Source organism: Colletotrichum paranaense, assembly GCF_030867605.1.
Source record: "Colletotrichum paranaense strain IMI 384185 chromosome Unknown Scaffold_8.1, whole genome shotgun sequence".
Lineage (NCBI taxonomy): Eukaryota > Fungi > Ascomycota > Sordariomycetes > Glomerellales > Glomerellaceae > Colletotrichum > Colletotrichum paranaense.
The window spans coordinates 2,007,854-2,026,338 of NW_026848966.1; the positions used below are offsets into that span (position 1 = coordinate 2,007,854).

An 18,485-nucleotide genomic window follows, 5' to 3' on the forward strand; every position below is an offset into this window, starting at 1 on the left:
TTCCCATGCGCCGGCCACCCCATCGGATTCCATGAAACGTCTTCTCCCCCGACTCAGCACCATTTCCCGACCACACCCGGACGATCTCTCTCCTGCGCGGAACCCATCCCAATCACCTATCAAACCGTTCCCAGGTCACCTCTTGAAAAAACTGGCGAGCCCAATTTGCTGACGGCATCCCCCACTCCCGCGCCCTCCCACCTCCCCAATTCTAGAACGTCGTCTCCCTCGGACTTGGACCCTTACCGTAAGGTACATACATCGAATTTGAAATGGTATGTGCTTTTTTAGCTTGTGAACTTGCCTCATCCCAGCAGCCCGCCGCCCGCCATTACCTCATATATAGGTAGTCGATCACCCTCCTCACTGAGCACACAACTCATAAAGAGCTTCAAGATTTGCTACTTCACACCTCGTCACGCACGTTCGCATTTCTAATCACGTTCCTCATATAGAGACTATCAAGATACCCGGCTATAACAGCCCACGCCCGCACCCTCAACCCCTCACGCATCCATCGCAGAGCATTCACAGCAACTCATAACGCACAAGCTCGTTCCCAAGCGCAAGAATCAGCAGGAGGGACCTCATCTCATACCAACAACACAAACACCAATTCGCAGTCACCAACCCAGGGCCAACACACCCTCGACTCGCCAGAGCAGCAACTCAAAGATAACCACACCAACCCCCTCAAATCCGCCAAAGACAAAGTTCACAACCTCACAATGTCTTCAAAACTCATCCCCCAAAACCCGGCAGACGTCATGGTCATCCGCGACCTGACCCCAAACATCACAACCTTCTCCGTCCCCTTCTCCCGCTTCGGCACCCTCAAAATCGGCGGCCGCGCAACCCTGGTCCGCCTCACCTCGGGCTCCCTCGCCGTCTTCAGCCCCGTCGCCCTCACCGACGCCGTAAAAGCCAAAATCGCCGAAAAGGGCGGCAACCTCGCCTACATCATCGCCCCCGACATGGAGCACCACATCTTCATCTCCGAGTACAAGGCCGCCTACCCGCAGGCCAAGATCATCGGCCCTGACGGCCTGCCGCAGAAGCGCGCCAAGCAGACGGGCGACCCCAAGATCAACACGTCGGACGAGTTCTTCGTCGTCTTCAAGGACGGTGCCGAGAAGCGCAGCACCACCATCACCCCCGAGTTTGACGCCGACTTCGAGTACGAGTACGTCGACGCCCACGCCAACAAGGAGCTCGTCTTCTACTTCAAGCCCGAGCGCGTCCTCATCCAGGCGGATCTGCTCTTCAACTTGCCCCCGCGGGAGCAGTACTCCAAGGCGCCCGAAGGCGAGCGCGACACTTCCTCCGGCTTCGGGAACAAGCTGTTTGGCGGCCTGCAGACTACCGAGGGCGACGTCAAGTGGGTGAAGCGCTTCCAGTGGTACGTGATGAGCAGCAAGAACAGGCCGAGCTTCAACGAGAGCATCCAGAGGATCGATGCGTGGGACTTTGATACGCTCATCCCTTGCCATGGAGATACGATCCAAGGCGATGGAAAGGAGAGATTCAGAAAGGTGTTTGAGTGGCACCTGGCTGGTACCAAGAAATAAAGTAGGAATCAGTGTCTTTTCTTTTGATACTGGGGACAGGGGATGATGATTTCATGGTTTGCATGACGGCGCTTGTGTTCACTTTGGCTCGATACCACGTTAGAATCTAATAACTCACATGACAAGTATAATTTCGCGACTTAGTGTTCAAATGTCATGTTATTCATGGACAGCATGGTAAAAAACACGAGTCACTCTGGTCGGTGAAACTGTATGAAGCTGTTCTCTTATTGATTGCTCGCATCGTTGTCCTGCCTCTATCACTGAGACTTGTTGAACTGATGGCAAATTGCGACTACGAAGAATGAAGGTAAAATGTATGCCTCGCTAGAGATAATGGGCGTCTCACATTCTTCGTCTTGCCTCGTCTCCTTGCCCCAAAACTCCCCCAGTGAATGACCAAAACCCTCCTTCCGAGCATATCATAGCGCATCTTGTGCTTGGCAAGAGCCAGTGAGCAACAGAGCAGCTCTGTGATGATTCACCTCAGGGTTTGTTGCTTCACTAAGTCAGTAAATATATCAGAAGAGAAGAAAGTGAGAAACAGATACCTAACCGTGAGATGGAGTTTCTTCATGATCGGGCATCTCAAGTCCTCGACGTTGGTGTGAGTTTCCCGGTGAGAATGGCTTCTCTTACTTGGCCAGTAGAGGCCACCTGGACTATGCCACGGTTCTGAGTGAAGCTGGTGTATTGAGAAGACCACCAGAGCATCATGTTCGCCAGCCTTTTGTATTTGCTTGACGCCAAGCTCACGTAGTTTGCTGCTTCAGGACGCTCCTTATCAAGGAATAGAGCCCAGGCAGCCTCGCCAGCGGTGTATCCCAGAGCAGACACGGAACAGACTGGGTTCGTGAAGACCTTGTCGATAAAAACGAGAACACGAACCTTGCTCTCGTAGGACTCCAGCGCAGTCATAATACGCTTCTCAACAGTCAACATGACTGTTCTGACCCTGAGTCGACAGGCGAGGATCCAGAGCCGGACATTTAGTTTTAAATCGGCTTCAGGGACATTCCATTCAATGGTGCCTTGGTAGAAGTAGTCCAGGAGGTGACGCATAAGCTCCGGTTCAACGTCTTCAAGAACCAACACGCCATCTTTGTTCTGCTATCTGACGTGTCAGTTCTGATTGCTTCATATAGAGATGACTGGAATAGGGCAACCTGGAAATCGTCATTGAAAATAGTTTCAAAGCGCCGGGAGTGGCCGGCGAGTATTATCTTGTGAACGTTGATCACTTCTCCCCGACAGATGAGTTTGAAATCCGACAACCTGCCGGTTTCAATCATCCATCGATGATCCTCTTCGGCCATGTTGCAAGCCTTTCCGATTGGGTTTTCTGAGTAAAGGTTGGTCTGTGGCAAGCAGGTGTGAGATACTGGCATAATGAGAATGAGAATGAGAATGAGAATGAGAATGAGAGTGAGATGTGGGGACGCTTTGCCGCAGAAGAAGAGGGTGAAAAGTAAGCAGGGAATGATCAATTGTTTTCCAAGTGTAGAAGGAAAGCCTGGGGGCTGAAGTTGCCTGAGCTACTGATGAGAAGGCAGGTGCGACTCTTGAAGTTCGCAGGGAAGGAACGTGGGAGAATGGAGATCAGATACTTCCCGATTGAGGAGGCTTTGCAGACGGGTACTTTGTTGACGATTCGTTAAACTGCAGGTTATTTATCATGAACAGAATCTAAAGAAATAAAGTACGTTTGTCAATATATAAATGCGAAAGGTTATATTAATCGCAAGCAGTGCACCTCCGTTGGTTTACATGATCGCAGACATGTCATGAAAAATAGGCCTGGCGTTGCGGATTGATAACACCAGTCCTAGACAGGATCTTCTTAGTTTTCGCATGTAATTCTCTATTTGATCTACAGACAAGGAGACGCTATGCGAGAGGAATGCCGTACACATATTTATTACATTGTGACGAGTTCTGGGTTACCCATCGGAAGCTCTACTAGTTCACGCTGCTCTTCCGCGACAAATAGCGACTGTCATCTGATTCGGTTCAAGTCCTGCTGTGTTCAACCTTTCGCAAAGCCTAATCTAAGGCTTCTTTGCATATCATGGTCTTCGGCGCCGGTGTATGAAGGTCGGCGGTGGGGGACCCAGTCGGTGCATCTAGACTGATCGGATCATGAAGCTTGATCCACATGCGTTGCACAACCAGCTGGGCCAATTTGTAGTTCTCCATCAGCTTAGCAACTGCTTTATAGGCACCGCCATGGGCACTACCTGCCCATGGGTACGTCTAGCTGGTCTCGTCGTAGAAGAGTTCGTAGCTCGCCCCATCGTCCCCGAGAAGGTATCTTCTGGGTTGGTGCATTTAGCATATCATTCTGATTTGCATACATTTCCATGCTACCCAATATGACAGGCATCACGGCCAGTAGCTGCCCTCTCACACCTCGATAATATTCTCCTCCTAATACACGGACAGTAAGTAGAGCTGAGAACTGGACAAAGAAGGAGGTCGATAAATAGAGGCGTAGCTTTCTTTACTAGATATATTTCAACTGCCGCAATGATTTCTGCGACGAAACCGAATCTCTAGATGATCAGCCGCCGTCCAAGATGGACGGCACGACCCCTTTGGATCGTCTTGCCAGCATTCAGCAAGTGATTCCTAACCGCCCATTATATACCAGCGCCCTAGAATATGATTCGCAAACTAGCTTTAGCTGAGGCTCTGCGCAGCTCACCAAATACTCCGACTCTTCGAAGGCCCTCCCATATTGTCACTTGCCTCAGATGAGAATTCAGAACAGTCGAGCGGTGCCCATACATCCTTTCTCCTTCCCATCGAGTAACTTCCACATCACATCCCTCCTGCATGATGTTCGATTCTCCAAAGGCAGACGGGACAAGAGGCTTCTCCTTCCTCGAAACTTGATATCGCATGTGGACACACGCCATTACCCATCACGCAAGTGGAGGAAGAAATTCAATGTCAGTAAACATCCGGATCTTATTCTCCAACACGCTCATGCAATTACAAAGATTCTAACATCAATCCAACCGCCCACGCACCACCGTATGCAACGCAGACCCAAAGCTCAAACGACAATGCGTAAGATAATCCCCCTCGCCATGGCCCCCTATTCCTACCCTTCATCGTCGTCGCCTCACGTTCCTCACGTTCACGCGATACATAAGCATCTTTTGCATGGGAACAACTTCTTTCGAATTGTTCCGGCCAGCCGCTCGCCTGTCTCTCTCCTTCTCTCCTCAGATCCTCGCCCTTCATCCTTTCTCTCCCGAGTCCTATCCTACTCCCTTGGCAAGCCCTTCCACATCCAAGCCTTTGCATGCGGACGAGCTGCTTTCCCAGTCGAACAAGAATCCTCATCCAAGTAGAAACAACAATGCCAAATAGAACCACGTATCGACGGCGAAGCAGGATTGCCTTCACCCCTTCTACATGAAACATCACCCCCGACACCGTCGGCCCCGGAGATTGGCGCACAACAGGTAGAGCGCAACCCTCTCCATCGCCAAAAGGCTGCCACGGCTACGGCTGAAAAAGAATTTCTTGAGTCAAATCACTCTGGTATCGATCTTTAAAACATGTTTCCCCTCGGAAGACGGATGAGAAACAGCTCACTCGTGGAGTGAAATCAAGGGATTTCGGATCTCCTGTTGCTCTTCCAAAAATCGATGGCTTCGACAACGTCCTCTCCCTTCTCGTCTTCATACGCAAAGATAATCTGTAATTTGTTAGTGAGGTGCGTGATAAGCGGGAGACAGGAAGCATTACCTCATGCGTGCTGCTGTGCAGCATCCGAATGTTCTTGTGCGGCACAATATGCACAGCACCATTCTCAATGTTCCTGAGCTCGATAAAGTTCTGCTCGAACGCCAGAATCCACGGGTAGCTAAGAGCGAAGCTTCCCGGTGTACCCTCCCAGTCGATCCGCCATTCAGGTCTCGCGCGCCATCCATTACGATTGACGAAGAACGAGAATTCGGAGTAGTTGAGGAGGAACTCGCCGTTGAGGCGCTCAATATGAATCGGCTTGACATTCTCCTTTCTTGCAACGAAGTCGAGACTCGTGTCTGCCTGGTCGAGCAATGATTGCGTCTCAAGAGTCTCAAGTGAAACCACCTCAAATCCACGGGCACATGCCACACACAACTTGGACTTGAGGAAGTGTACCGACGATGATTCCGTGGGAATGTAGAACTCCTTGAACGGCTTGAGCTCGTCTTGTCCAGCAAACATCTTGCCGAAGCCCTTTTGCTTCTTGCCCTTCGACATAGCATCGTTGGGTTCATACACCTTTATTGTAGTCGAGAGAGCTGAGGACTTAACGCAGCACACAAGATGTCTGCCGAGGCAGATGCCTGTCTTGAAGAAGTTGCAGTGACTCTGGATTTTCTTGGGTCGCTTCGAGAGAGCAGGTTCGTTTGGATCCAATGCTCCAAGCGGGTACGAATAAAGCGCCTTATTAGATAGCACCAGAAGGAGGCCATATTCCTCGAGAACATCAAGCTGGGTGACGCTCGTTGTCTCAATGACACGCTTGGGCATCGCATCTCTGCTCTTGCGATCAGAAAGGTAGATGCCATTGTCCGTGCCGTACAGCAACTTGCGGCCACCATCGTACGGCGTAACGCAGTTGACTTGGTTTGTGCCCACAAAGAAGCCTGTGGAGATTACACTTGTGTTGAAGAAGTCGGCGCGGGCTCTCAAACGTTGCTGGGCGCTATCAATAAACTCGAGCCACTTCTTACGTGCAGCCTGGTTAGACGCGTAGAGCGTCAGTTCGTACCCGGCTTTGCCCAAGTGCCTGAATGTGATCGGCCAGCCTTCGCTCTTCTTATTGTCGTTTGTGTTGGCTCGAAGGGCGGGAAGCAAGCTTGATGAAGATCGCTTCATGGCACCGGAACCTGGGATGACCTCTTCCATTTCACGGATAGCGAGCAGCTCCAAGGGGATCGGCCGCCTGTATGCCTTGATTTCTTCGCCCTTGCCAGCCTGCTTGATTCTCACCAGAAGGACTGCGTGGTCGAACAAAAAAGCAGTGATCTCAGACGCGTCTTGCGGTGTCTTCTTCAACTGACTCTTGAATACCAACTCTCTGCCTTCCTCCGTCAATCGTAGATCCACCCTCTCGTTTGGCCGAAAGCGCAGTTGCTCATGGAGTCGCCTCAGGTTGAATCTGTTCTCGGCCTTTCCTGACTCGGCGTTGACTCTCGTCAAGAGGTCGCGAATCAACTTGAGCACCTTGGGGATGTCTTCCTTGTCAGAGCTACCGTCCTCTGTGTACTTGAGCACGTTTTCCAGCAAAAGTGGGTAACGAGCCAAACGAGTCGTCGGCTTGGTGAGGTAACCATTGAGTTCCAGCTTGCGTGACTCTTTTCGCCGTTCAATCTCATCAACAAACTTGGCAAAGTAGGGGTTGGCGGATCGTTCATTCTCAAATTCGAACTTGGCCTCCAATTGCTTGGAACCATACCAAATAAATGGCTCGAACTGAGGTACACACTCGAGGAAAATGTCGCCAATAGCACCAACAACCGGGTTCTTCTGTTGCCGCTCTGTCAACATCTTGGCGAATTTTGCGCTCACAGCATGCAAACTTGGGTGATCGACAATATTGCTGAAAATGGCCTTAACAACCTTCTCCCTCTTGTTAGCAGGAATCGGAGAAGCCTTGGAGCGCAGAGGCAAAATCCAGAAGTCGCGCAGATATTCCAAGTCCTTCACGAAGTCTCTCTCGGTGTAGCAGATTTCTGAAATGACTTCCTGCCTCTTCTTCTCCCTGTCGCCGATGCTGTCGGCCACTTCCTTCGGAACGGAGTTGATCCAGAGCTTCTGTTCATCGGTTTGGTCGACATCATCTTCATTAGAGACGTTCTCAGACTCCTTCTTCAGGCCAGGCTGGATCTTCAAGTTCAGCCGAGATACCTGCTCCAGTCTGCGAGGGCACGCAATGGAGTAACAGAGCTGATCTCTTGTACAAGTCGGCGAGTAACACTCGGAAAGGAGCACAAAGACACCGTCGACCGCAGGTCTCTCTTCCGTTTCTTCCATCAGAGTTTCTCGGAATTGGTACATTTCTGACGTGGAGTCTCGCAAGCGATGTTCGTAGGTGACGTCGTGGAAGAACTTTTGGGCATCCAGAGCTCGTCCCAACAGCAGCGCCAAATTCCTGTCTGTCGTCCTAATAATGTACGACAAGACATCCACAGCTTCGGCACCACTGAAGGCGTTCTTATACGTAAGCTCGTTCTTCGTCCGGTCGCCAGTGATGATCTTTTGCCGGAAGCAGTCGGCCACTCGCGATAGCAGTGCGGGATAAACCAGGGGGGGTCGAATTTTGCCAGTTGGAGGTCGTTCACCATCAATAGACTTGCTCATAGAAGGTCTATGCGTCAGGGTCGCGTCGCTCTCTGAAGGCGTGATCGTTGGTGCCACCGTAGACGCCATCGACATCGTCCTCTGGTTGTTCGGGTCACCGGTTATTGAAGAAGCCATGCTCATCGTTCTGGTCTGAGACCCTGGCGCTGGTGTATAGCCTCCTCCGAAACTTCCATTGGTGGCCGGCAATTCCACGGGCGCCCTTCTATTCGGAATGACCCGGCCACTCATAGTCTGGTGGGAATTCTGGTACTGGTGCATATCGCGGTCCTGCGGGTGATAGCCAGTCATTGACATGGCTCGATCGTCTTGGCGTTCTGGAACGACCCTTCCTTGTGCTGTTGTGCGAGACGAGCTCGGATTGTACGGAGCATGGCGGAAAGCATTGGCCGGGGCCTGGTGATTCGGTTGTGAGCCGTATCCATTTGAGGAAGGCTGGTACATGTTCGGTCTCGGGGCGGAAGCAAGAGACTGCGAGCGGTATGAATCGTTATTCATAGCTGGCGCCGCGCCTCCTGCTCCTTGGTAAAATCGCTGTGCTGCTGTTCTTGGTGGGCCGTACTGCCCTTGGGACGGCGGCGGCCCCCTTCCATCACGCTGGGGGATGGGCCCGGCAGGTCCTCCGTAAGGGCGGCGAGCCTGTTGTTGCTGCATGTATTGTGCTTGCGGGTTGGGCACTTGATAGCCGCCGGACGCTGAGCGTTGTTGAGCCGGGTAGCCATTTGGCTGCATAGGAGCACCTCTCGGAGAGCCCGGGTCGCGGTCCATGTACTGGCCTGGAGGCACCCTCGGGGGCGGTTGTCGCTGCATAGACGACATGGAAGATGACATTGTCTGTGTCCTTCCTCCCTGCTGTTGTGGCATCATCTGGGGAGGCATCGAAGAAGAGGTCATTGTCTGCGAACGTCCCGGCGGGGGATTGGCGCCGAAAATGTTAGAGTAGGCGGCTTCACGCTGGTAGTTGGACGAGTGACCCCTCGGGTCGCCGCGGTAGTCGGACATGATGGGTTCGATGGAGGAAACTGGAAGTCGGCGACAATGCCCTTATCAGCTTTTGGTCGTTGGTTGGGTTAAAGGGGAGAGATGGCGAGTGTGCCAAGGTGGAGAAAAATGTGGTACAAGAGGATGGAAAGAGAGGTGTAGTGAGTGGTACTAACAACGTGAGGCCTCAACGGCCGCCGACTATGGCGAAGAGACACAGGACCACGCAAACCGCTCAAAGGGCACAATTGGCGAAATCAGAGGCAGATGTCGACGCGGCGGTCGTCAGTTTGGCGGAGAGGCGGTGGCCAGCGTGGGGGAGGATTTTTTTGGTGGTTGCTATTCGTTTCCCCTTCGTTCTAGGTGTTCTGCGTCCCCTTTCCAGGATGGGCCGGGTGACGTTATGGGCCTATGACTTGACACACGGCCCTGACCCGGGCGATTGTCGAAGGGGGGGGGGGGGGTGAAGAAGAAAGGAAACAGGGAAGGCGACGAAAAAGAAACCGAGCCACGGCAGATCTGGCAACTTTTGTTTATGTCGAGACGATGCGAAAAGGAGCGTCGGGTAAGGTAAGGCAGCGCAGTTGTGCTTGCGGGCAGGCGATAGCAATGCTGAGTAACTTGTTGCTGGCGGCTAGGAAATGTTGCGGGCAAAAAGTCGAAGGATGGTGGTGGCCGTGGTGGTTCGTGGTGGAGGAGGTGGTGGTAGTGGTGGAAGAGGGTGCTGCTGGGTCACTGGTCGTCGTTGGTGCTAAGTCATCGGCATTGGGCTAGAACTGGGTCGGGAACTGGAGACTGGGGTTGCTTCCAGGTTGGTTGGGACAGGCGTCGAAAGCTGGGGATAGTTTGATAGGACGGCACCAAAACTGGCAGACAGCCCAAGGTCTACCGTCTGGATAGGTACGGTGGTGCATGGAAGATGGACGGGATACCGCTAGGAGGGGACCAACCACCTCTTGTTGGTGTCCAGAGCATTCACTATGTACGTACTCTCCAGTAAGTATTCGTCGGTGGAGGGCGCCTTACCTTAGTCAGGGTCGGGACGAGTACTTTTTTGGATGCGCCGTTTTCTCCTGCGGGAGGTGCACATGTAAGGTACCTTTTTCACTTTCTTCATCTATCTTGCCTTAGGTACGGAGTAGGTAATTCCAGGTTCTACATACTGGCCTGACTCTCTGCCTGCCTACTTGCTTGCCTTCGGTCATGCTACCTGACGGCGTATGCCTGTTGGACAGTGATGCATCCTGCCTGCGGGTTTCTCTCTTTTCCCTTCTTTTGCTTGGCCAGGAAAGTGCCACAAAAGGTCACGCTTACAAAGGCAACAACTGCTGTGCGATCGACTTGCGCCCATCCCTTTCCATTCGCTGCTGTTGGTGCTGCTGCTGCTGCTACCCAGATCCATCCGGTATGGAATACATACACGCAGAGAGAGCAAGAGGCGTGCCTGGTGCACGCCAACAACTCGCGAATGTGCTAGGACAGTAGATCAATCAAACCAGTCAATGTCAAAAAGGACGGCCGACCGCCAAAACGTGCAATCTGGACGATCCACCGAGACGCCAGCACAGGTGGACTTGGAACTTGGGAGAGACTTGGCCCGATCCATCGTCTCCCTTCCGCCCGTGAATTAGACGCAGCGCCCTGCTTCTCTGCATCTAATATTAAAAGGCGTCGATTCGCCTGGCCTGGGCATTCCTCTAACATGCGGTCTGGCGATGTCAAAATCTAAGAATAACAATGTCTGACTTGTGATAGCGCACTCTTCATTATTCAAGAACCTTTGCTAGAAACAGGGGGGCCAGACTGGAGACCGTCTTAACGCCGCGTGAGGTGGGCAGCGTGACTGCCGGGAAGAAATGGAGCTTCCTCATGCAAGAACCGCACGCCAACAACGAGGCCCCCCGGCCTGTCTCTTGTTTGCAATGCGCCCATGTTTCGAGGTCAGCTTGACTTTTTTGCGGTCGGCATTCGGGGTGGCTTCGAATCAACAACGTCCCTCGAAGCTCTCCTGCCCTCTTTGTCCAACCGGAAGAGTCACTTCCCTGCGAGTGCTAAAGAGACGCGACAAAAGGTTGATTGTATTCATCACGCCAAGGCACGTCCCGCCCCTCCCATTTGGCTGTGAGTGAAGAACGCAAAATGCGCCAAAAACATGAGATAGAGCTGTGACCTGCAGTCGAAGGGGGTGGAAGTGAAAGTTGGCCAAAAAGCCCAGGGATTCCACCCGCTGCTCAGATGATGCGCCGCGATAAGGCTAAGGTATGCATCGATAAGAGGAAACCAGAGATTCCAGACCCCCGTCAGACACGGGCCACCTGGAGAACGCTGCTGCAGCCGCTGCGCCGCACTCGAGCACCGTCTCCATTCCTGCCAACCCCGCCCAGCCACACTTCCAGTCTTCAGATGCAACACCAGCCACAATACCGTTGAACTGGGGCTGGTGTGTCGGGCCGGTATGGCGCCGAGTCACGGGTTTCTCAGCCTGTCCACAGTGCAGTCCTGATTGGGCCTCGTCACCGTCACCAAGCTCCAAGGTCCTGGATCCAGGAAGCCAACATCGCGGGATCCTCGACACGCATATCCCTCCCCCCTCCGTCGGCCATCAACACGCACCCCCCGCATCGAGTCCGACCACCATTTTGCCCACCATGGCTGAAGACTCTGTCCTCGCCCCCAAGTTCGCGCCGTTCATCGGAATGGTAAGCTCTCGCCCCCCGACGTTCTGCTTGCTCGAGTAGCTGTTACTCCAGCAAGCTACGGACAGCTACGGCATTTACCTTCGAGCCTGTGCTGACATGTCTTCAATCTAGGCCGGCATTGCGGCTGCCATGATTTTCGGATGTACGTTCACTCTGCAAGCATAGCTGTGCTTTTACCCGACGCGACGATAAATGGACAATGTACTAAACAGACTCTCCTCGACAGGCATCGGCGCCGCATATGGTACCGCCAAGTCAGGAATCGGTATTGCTGGTGTCGGAACTTTCAGACCCGACCTCATTATGAAGGCATGCCAATAGAATATTACACCCCGGTAGAAAAGCGTCTGCTAACACTGCAGCAGTGTCTGATTCCCGTCGTCATGTCCGGTATCATTGCTGTTTACTCTTTGGTTATCTCGGTCCTCATCGCCCAAGATTTGGTCCCTCCCGGTGCTGGAAGCAACTACAGTTTGTTCAAGTTAGTAGCAACAAAACATACGATTACAACAAAATCCTGTATGCTGACTCGAGAATAGCGGTTTCATGCACCTTGCCTGCGGTCTCTCCGTTGGCTTCACTGGCCTTGCGGCTGGTTACACGATTGGTATCGTCGGCGACAAGGGCGTGCGCTCGTACATGGAGCAATCACGCATCTTCGTCGGCATGGTCCTCATTCTTATTTTCGGCGAAGTCTTGGGTCTTTACGGGTATGTCACATGGTTATAGATGATGCCAGGTGAATAGATGCTGACCAGCGTAGACTCATCGTCGCTCTTATCCTGAACACCAAGTCCAAGGGCTAAGAAGCTACCGAATTCCCCGAATAAACCAAACGGCGATAATCTACTACAACTTAACACCACCCTTCAACGAAACAAACTGTACATTAAGCCAGGAAACCGCCGGACGTCAGGTTGAAGAAACATCAAAAGAGAAGGTGTACGGGTGGTTTCTGGACCAAACCAGCATATGGCACGGCGTTACAATAGGACCCTCGTGTAGATTTTATGTATGATGGGCTAGAAGATGGTCTCGGGAGCTGTGGAAGGTATGATAGGCATCCGGGTTCAGTATCTTTGAATTTTTTCGAACGCAACTTGCTTCCGTCGTCTGTGATGAGTGGCATATGTGCCAGACCAATCTGTGGTGGAGCCGCGAGTAAGTGCATGGAGTTCGGCTGTCTGGTATAGACCGAGCAGCAACGTAGCTCGGCATTATGATGAGAAGGAGGCATGAATTCCTATTGTTCCGTCACCCCAAAGCTCCCGTGGGAAAGCCATGTGCAGTATGGTATCAACGTCGGCAACTGTCTCTACACTACTTCCCCAGCAGAGAAACTCTGTGCAACACAAAGCTCTCGAGGTCTAGCATAATCGACCTCGTATCGCAGCCTCAGCTTGATATCATACCGACTCTCAGCTTATTCCCCTGGCTATGATCGTGAGCTCGACAGTGGGCTCGGCGTGTAAATGGGAATGTTGTGCAATAGTGACCGAGAGACTTTTAAAGCATCATCTCTCGCGAAAGGTCTTGCTTTAGTTATCCCTTCGTGCCTTGACGGACCTTCCCAGCGAAGGCCCAAAATTTGCGACAACAACAATAGTGAGTGCCAACAAGTAAAGCCCGTTACCAGTGTCATCGCCCGCGACTTCCTCATCTAGCCAGAGGACACAGATCGCAGCTTACTTCTCTGACCATCGTAAACACCGAGAGCCAATACCAAAGAAGAAGACTTGATTGACCATAATAGCAAAAGATTACCCCCCCCCCCCTTCCGGTGGCGAACGGGGGCTACATCTCTAGGTACACATGCTGGGACTCGAACACGGGACCTCTAAGCCTTCACCGATTAGGCTGTTTGTGGACTCGAACCACTCCACCACCCAGCCAATTTTGACCTGACCCCCCGAGGGGGGCGCCTGCTGTTTGGTGACAAGAATGGATTCCAGGGGGTATATGGAGGGTCTGGGGGTCTCTTGTTGTGTATTCTGGTGGAGGAAATGGGTTGAATATACGCGAGGTACGTAACACGCGGTCGTGCTCTTAGGGGGTATGGGAGGGCCTGGACGAATGGACCGGGTGTATTCCGCGTGGTCTTGATAATTCGGCAGGAAAGCGTCGATGTGTGTCCAACACGCATGTCGATGAATTATAACTCTTGTCGGGATCTCGCTTGGTGCTCAAGATACTCTTGAGAAAAATGGATTTTGACCTGCGTGTTCGGGCACATTGACGACCTTGAACCATCTTTTTTATACGTTACCGCCGAGTGAATGACCGCTGTTGCGTTGTAGGCTTCGATACATCCTCGTAGACCTCGTCGACGATCAGGAGGCGCTTACTCATGTTCCGTTCGTCAGACTTGCAAAAGCGCCGAGGTCTTGTAAAGCTGACAGGTTTGGGAGGGTTTCCTTCTTTTATTCACACCAAGAATCGCGATTGGAGTGATGGTACCTAGACAGCATTTATGTGTTCTTGGAAAGACTTGAGTATCAACATCTCACAACTTTCCTCCACCTCCTGTCTAGAACCAACTAGTGCCACCTTATTAACTTGGACGGCTTCACTGTCCCGACGAAGCGGCAAAGTTCTCAACTCGGGCTGTGAGTAAATCAGAGATCCAGTTGCCCCTCGCCGGACAATCAGAATACAGCGTGGGATTGAGAGCTGGTTCCAGGAGATTTGACCGCAGGGAATAGAAGCAAGCCGGCTCAAGAGACATTGTGTTAAGCCACATGTATATCTTTCGCACTTAGAATAGTCACCATGACGCGGGGCACAAACTCAACCGTCTTCTCGCAAGAACGGCCTTTTACCAACTCTTAGATAGTGTATCCTCCAAGCGTGAGCGCTTCATTTGTCTTATGGAAATTAAACTAGGCTCGTGTGAGAATTCTCGCGAGGGAAGCGAGACTGGATGAATGTTTTCACCTGGTAATCAAAGTCAAGAGACAAACCATCACAAAGGAGTACCAAGTCATCTGTAGCACGGTTCCAGACGTAGATGAAATATCTTCTTCAATTTGGTTCCGTGTATCCTGAATGTCAGGAATCTAGGCCTAAATGTTCCTACTGTCCATATGAAGAAAATCAATAAAGCTAAGGTAGGCAGCATGTCTTCGGCCTTCCCGAATCCTTCCTTGAATGCATCTGAAATCTGGGTTCGATGCCGAAAATTGTTGAAAATCTACCCTACCGTGCCCGGATCAAGACCTTAGGCAAGACGAATGTCGTGAAAGAAAGAAAACAAGGCTCAAATGCCTTGGCCTGTACCCAAAACCAAAACAGAAAATGCCTGAGTGGAAATCATCTCCTTTCTAGGAGGAATCATCGGCTTCCCTATGCTCTATGCAGAGACGCCGATGGATGAATGATAAGAGAGAGAGAGAGCAAAAAACGACAGACTCCTTTTTCCAGATACATGACAAACCCTTGGTTTTTCAGTCATGTCATATGCGCATCAAAATGTGGTCGCGTCAAGCGGTCTACCAAAGACGCCCTGCAAGGCGGCGGGTCAGCTTCTTGCGCTGTGCTGGCGGAGGCTGACGCAGATTTCTCCAACTACTGCGATCGCGGTCCTCCCAAGTTTGCATTTGCGCTGCCGGAATGTTAGCGAGCCATGTTTACACTCTGAAAGAAACAGATAGTGAGAAAAGACCAAGACTTACCGAGAAAGCGGTTCCAACGGCGATCCTCGTCCCAGAGAATATCCTCACCAGACTCGCGTGCAAGTCTCTCCCTGCGAGCACTTGCAGCGGCCTCCTCGCCGACCAAGTAGGGGTCCTCGAGCGGTCGGAAGTCCCGAGCTCGCTGGGCCGCCTCCTCCTCGGCCATTCGCTCAGACATAAAGCGACGGAGGTGGGCAACGGGATCGGCACCTTGGTTCATGCGTCTTCGGGCGACGTTGTTCAGCGTCGGATTTGTGTGCACCGTTGACCACGTGGGAATGCGGAACTGATCGAGTCGTGGGGCTGCGCTGGGCGGCGCCGGAGGAATCGGGGGCAGGCCGGTGGTTCGGTGGGGTTGGGGCGTCGAGTTCCCGGAACGGCTCGGGGCCGGGACGGCAGGAAGCAGGGACGTTGGGTGTTGAGTGGAGCCAGCGGCCGTGCGGTTCACATTGTTGTTGTTGATAGGCGGGGAGTAAGGAGGAATAGGCTCGGGATGCGGAGCGATCGAGTGGTAAGAGGGCGCGTCTGAGACTATTGTTTGGTGTTAGCTCGACCACTTCCATTTCGAGGTATACTGCGACATGTCTTTGTCGGTGAAGCTCGAGCATGTCAGGTGCCGGCATGGCGTCCCGTGCGAAAGCAAAGAAGCCATCCCAACGTCCCACATAAGGATGGCTCGTGACAAGAGTCAACTTACAATAAGACGGCGCGGCAGAGCGGATCGAAGCTGTTTCGAAATCATCGTGGCTCAGCGCATCATGATGCGAAGGAAAGAAACGTGGGTGTTCAGCTACGGCAGCGGCCATTTTGTCGCAAGTTTTCTTGGTGAAATAGAGCGTAAAACGGTGGGCAAAACTTCCAGAGTTCAAGAGTAACCGGTCGAAGGTAAAGTGCGGAGAGTGGAAGGATAAATGTTGACCATCTGGTTGCGGAGGGAGATCCGGGCCTTTCAAAACTAACTGCGCAAGCGCAGCCCGAGGATCAACGTAGCAGGCAGGTCAAGCGAAGATCTCTGGCCAGGGTGTATTGCTGTGCGACTCTAACTTGCGCAGAGGAAGATGGCCAGAATCCTGGGCAGGTTGAGAAACGAGCGTGTAGGATGTGTATGACGGTTTCCGAGACCCAAGTTCTAAGACAAGTAGGTCAGGGGAGAGGAATAATAAGTCGGTCACGCTCGAAGCGAGAGAGACAAGGTGGACGCCGCCTACGGATAAAGCAGCCCAGCGATGGCTGCAGTCCAGTCCGAGCCGGCGGGAACTGGGATGCCTCTGCCCGAAAGGTGGGTGCCCTTGGTGCGTAGTTTGCGTGATGGAGGGTGGGTGTGTGGAAGGTTGGAGCTTGGCGCAGCGGTAGCGTAGTTGTGAGCCTCTCGTGCGAATGTATCTTTGTGTATCCGTAGACTGCAGTGGCCTCAAGGGTCGAGAACTGCTACCCTGTGCTCCAGATTGGATGAGGGAGGTGGTGCAGGACACGTGAGTAAGGGACTAGAACGATAACAGAAGCCCAGCCGGAAGCAGGGTACAGGACGGCTTCTCTACTGTGCAGTATTGTGGTGTTGAGTCCAGGCAAGGGAAGGCAGGACGATGCAGGTCAGATGTATCGTTTTCCCTTTTGAGATGCAGAGGGATGGGTGAGGGGTCGAGGCAACAGGAAGGGAATGAGCAGATGAGGATGGATGGCATGCAGGTTGGGTTGGGCGTGGATGGTCCCCTTATACTAGATCAGGATAGGTAGGTACAAAACAAATTCAAGAGGAAATAGGCCCGGCGCGGTGTTTTCTCACATACTTAGATTAGTTGATAGATGAAGACGATGGGGACTCTCTTACGTCGTGGAGGGGCTGAGAATAAACAACGACCAGGGCAAGAGAACGGAGAAGAGACTGGATGGAAACAGCAACGACATCAGCCATGGCCTGAACGAGCTGGAGAGACCGGAGGGAAAGTGGCTCCCCAAGGCGTCGTGTTCCTGGCGCAAACGTGCCGTCGCCCAGCATTGGCTGACGACGATGGGGCATCTGTCAGCTTAGCCAGGAAAGCACCCCATTTGGGACTCTGGGGGCGTGGGCAGAGTGGAGGAATAAATGGATATTGAGCGGCGTATTGGGGGGGCCATGGCCAGGAATAGGATTCCGATATGGTTCAAGCCGGCACAAGCTGAGCCAAGGTGGGAGGGAACGACAGGTACGGTGCATAAGCCATCATCAGTACAACGCCTCCGGCCTGTCACTGAAGGGAAAAGACCGAGTTTCTGGGATGGCTAGGAGGGAACCGGCAAAGAAGCCGTAGACATGGGCATTGATTGCCCCGAGGTCTAAGTGGAGGCATATGCTGGAGATGATAGACGAATACCCGCTTCAGGAGGCTTGAAGGATAGGAATTTTAGAGAGAGGGAATTATTTTCCAAGTGGAATCAAGACGATTCTGACAAGTACCGACTAACAGGTTTGGATATTCTCGGCCTGCGGCAGTGATATGGAGTGAATAGAAAGAAGTGAGAAGGGAGAAGGCGTCAGTAAGCGCGGGGTTAATGACAGAAGGTCCACTTGAACCTTCCACTTCCATGTTCGTCTGGTTGTTTGACTGCGGGTGGCATGGGGCCGGTTTACAGTCTGGCGGAAGCAAGCACAGCCCAGTCCAGGTCAGGTCCAGCCCAGCGCCGTCTTTCCCGTTCTCTGAAAGCCTCAAAGCCGTGGGAAAGTGCTCTAGTTTGTTCCATCTCCACCGGTTGCCGACGTCCCCCGAGACCGCCGAGAGGGGTAGCTTATACCTGCCGTCGTGAGTTGCTGTGTTGTCTTTCTTTGGGGGTTGATTTCTAGCTTTACGCACGGCTGCGTTGGCTGGCAATATGGCCCGTGGGAATAAGACGATGGAAACCTACTGCCACGGTACTTGAGTACGGATGTTTTGTTTCCTTCTTCGCGTTGCGGTTCTTCCCAGCCAGTCGATGGATTGCGAGGTGCTTTTGGAAGTCTTGGCGGGGAAACACCGGTCTGCGGAGAGACTCCAAATTTGTGGAGACAAATCGACGTGCCTTCCATTTGTATTCCAGAGTACTCGGTACGTACCTTACTCTGATGTCTCTCCTGTAATCGACAGGAAGGAGGAGCGATAGCGGTTGCGGTTGCAACTTCGGGTTAGTCCACCACGCCAGCCATCTGGGAACAGGACAGGCATCGTCCCTACAATGATACCATGGTA

The 18,485-nt window shown here is 52.6% G+C and overlaps 5 protein-coding genes across 5 annotated transcripts; 2 read left to right on the top strand and 3 right to left on the bottom strand.

The window, feature by feature from the left end:
* Window positions 1–728: 728 nt before the first annotated feature.
* Window positions 729–1,568, top strand: CPAR01_10500 (uncharacterized protein; the record flags this gene model as incomplete). The annotated part of the gene is made up of 1 exon (XM_060494760.1): window positions 729–1,568. The coding sequence occupies one exon, from the start codon at window positions 729–731 to the stop codon at window positions 1,566–1,568; it is 840 nt and encodes a 279-aa protein (XP_060346942.1).
* Window positions 1,569–2,156: 588 nt separating this feature from the next.
* On the bottom strand, window positions 2,157–2,884 carry CPAR01_10501 (uncharacterized protein; the record flags this gene model as incomplete). The annotated part of the gene is made up of 2 exons (XM_060494761.1): window positions 2,157–2,678; window positions 2,735–2,884. The coding sequence occupies 2 exons, from the start codon at window positions 2,882–2,884 to the stop codon at window positions 2,157–2,159; spliced, it is 672 nt and encodes a 223-aa protein (XP_060346943.1).
* Window positions 2,885–5,187: 2,303 nt separating this feature from the next.
* On the bottom strand, window positions 5,188–8,936 carry CPAR01_10502 (CNH domain-containing protein; the record flags this gene model as incomplete). Its single annotated transcript, XM_060494762.1, has 2 exons — window positions 5,188–5,277; window positions 5,328–8,936. The coding sequence occupies 2 exons, from the start codon at window positions 8,934–8,936 to the stop codon at window positions 5,188–5,190; spliced, it is 3,699 nt and encodes a 1,232-aa protein (XP_060346944.1).
* Window positions 8,937–11,563: 2,627 nt separating this feature from the next.
* On the top strand, window positions 11,564–12,420 carry CPAR01_10503 (V-type proton ATPase proteolipid subunit 2; the record flags this gene model as incomplete). Its single annotated transcript, XM_060494763.1, has 6 exons — window positions 11,564–11,614; window positions 11,726–11,756; window positions 11,841–11,890; window positions 11,980–12,095; window positions 12,154–12,324; window positions 12,378–12,420. The coding sequence occupies 6 exons, from the start codon at window positions 11,564–11,566 to the stop codon at window positions 12,418–12,420; spliced, it is 462 nt and encodes a 153-aa protein (XP_060346945.1).
* Window positions 12,421–15,102: 2,682 nt separating this feature from the next.
* CPAR01_10504 (uncharacterized protein) lies at window positions 15,103–16,091 on the bottom strand (the record flags this gene model as incomplete). Its single annotated transcript, XM_060494764.1, has 3 exons — window positions 15,103–15,215; window positions 15,286–15,816; window positions 15,983–16,091. 3 exons carry the CDS (start codon window positions 16,089–16,091, stop codon window positions 15,103–15,105), a joined length of 753 nt encoding a protein of 250 aa, XP_060346946.1.
* Window positions 16,092–18,485: the final 2,394 nt, after the last annotated feature.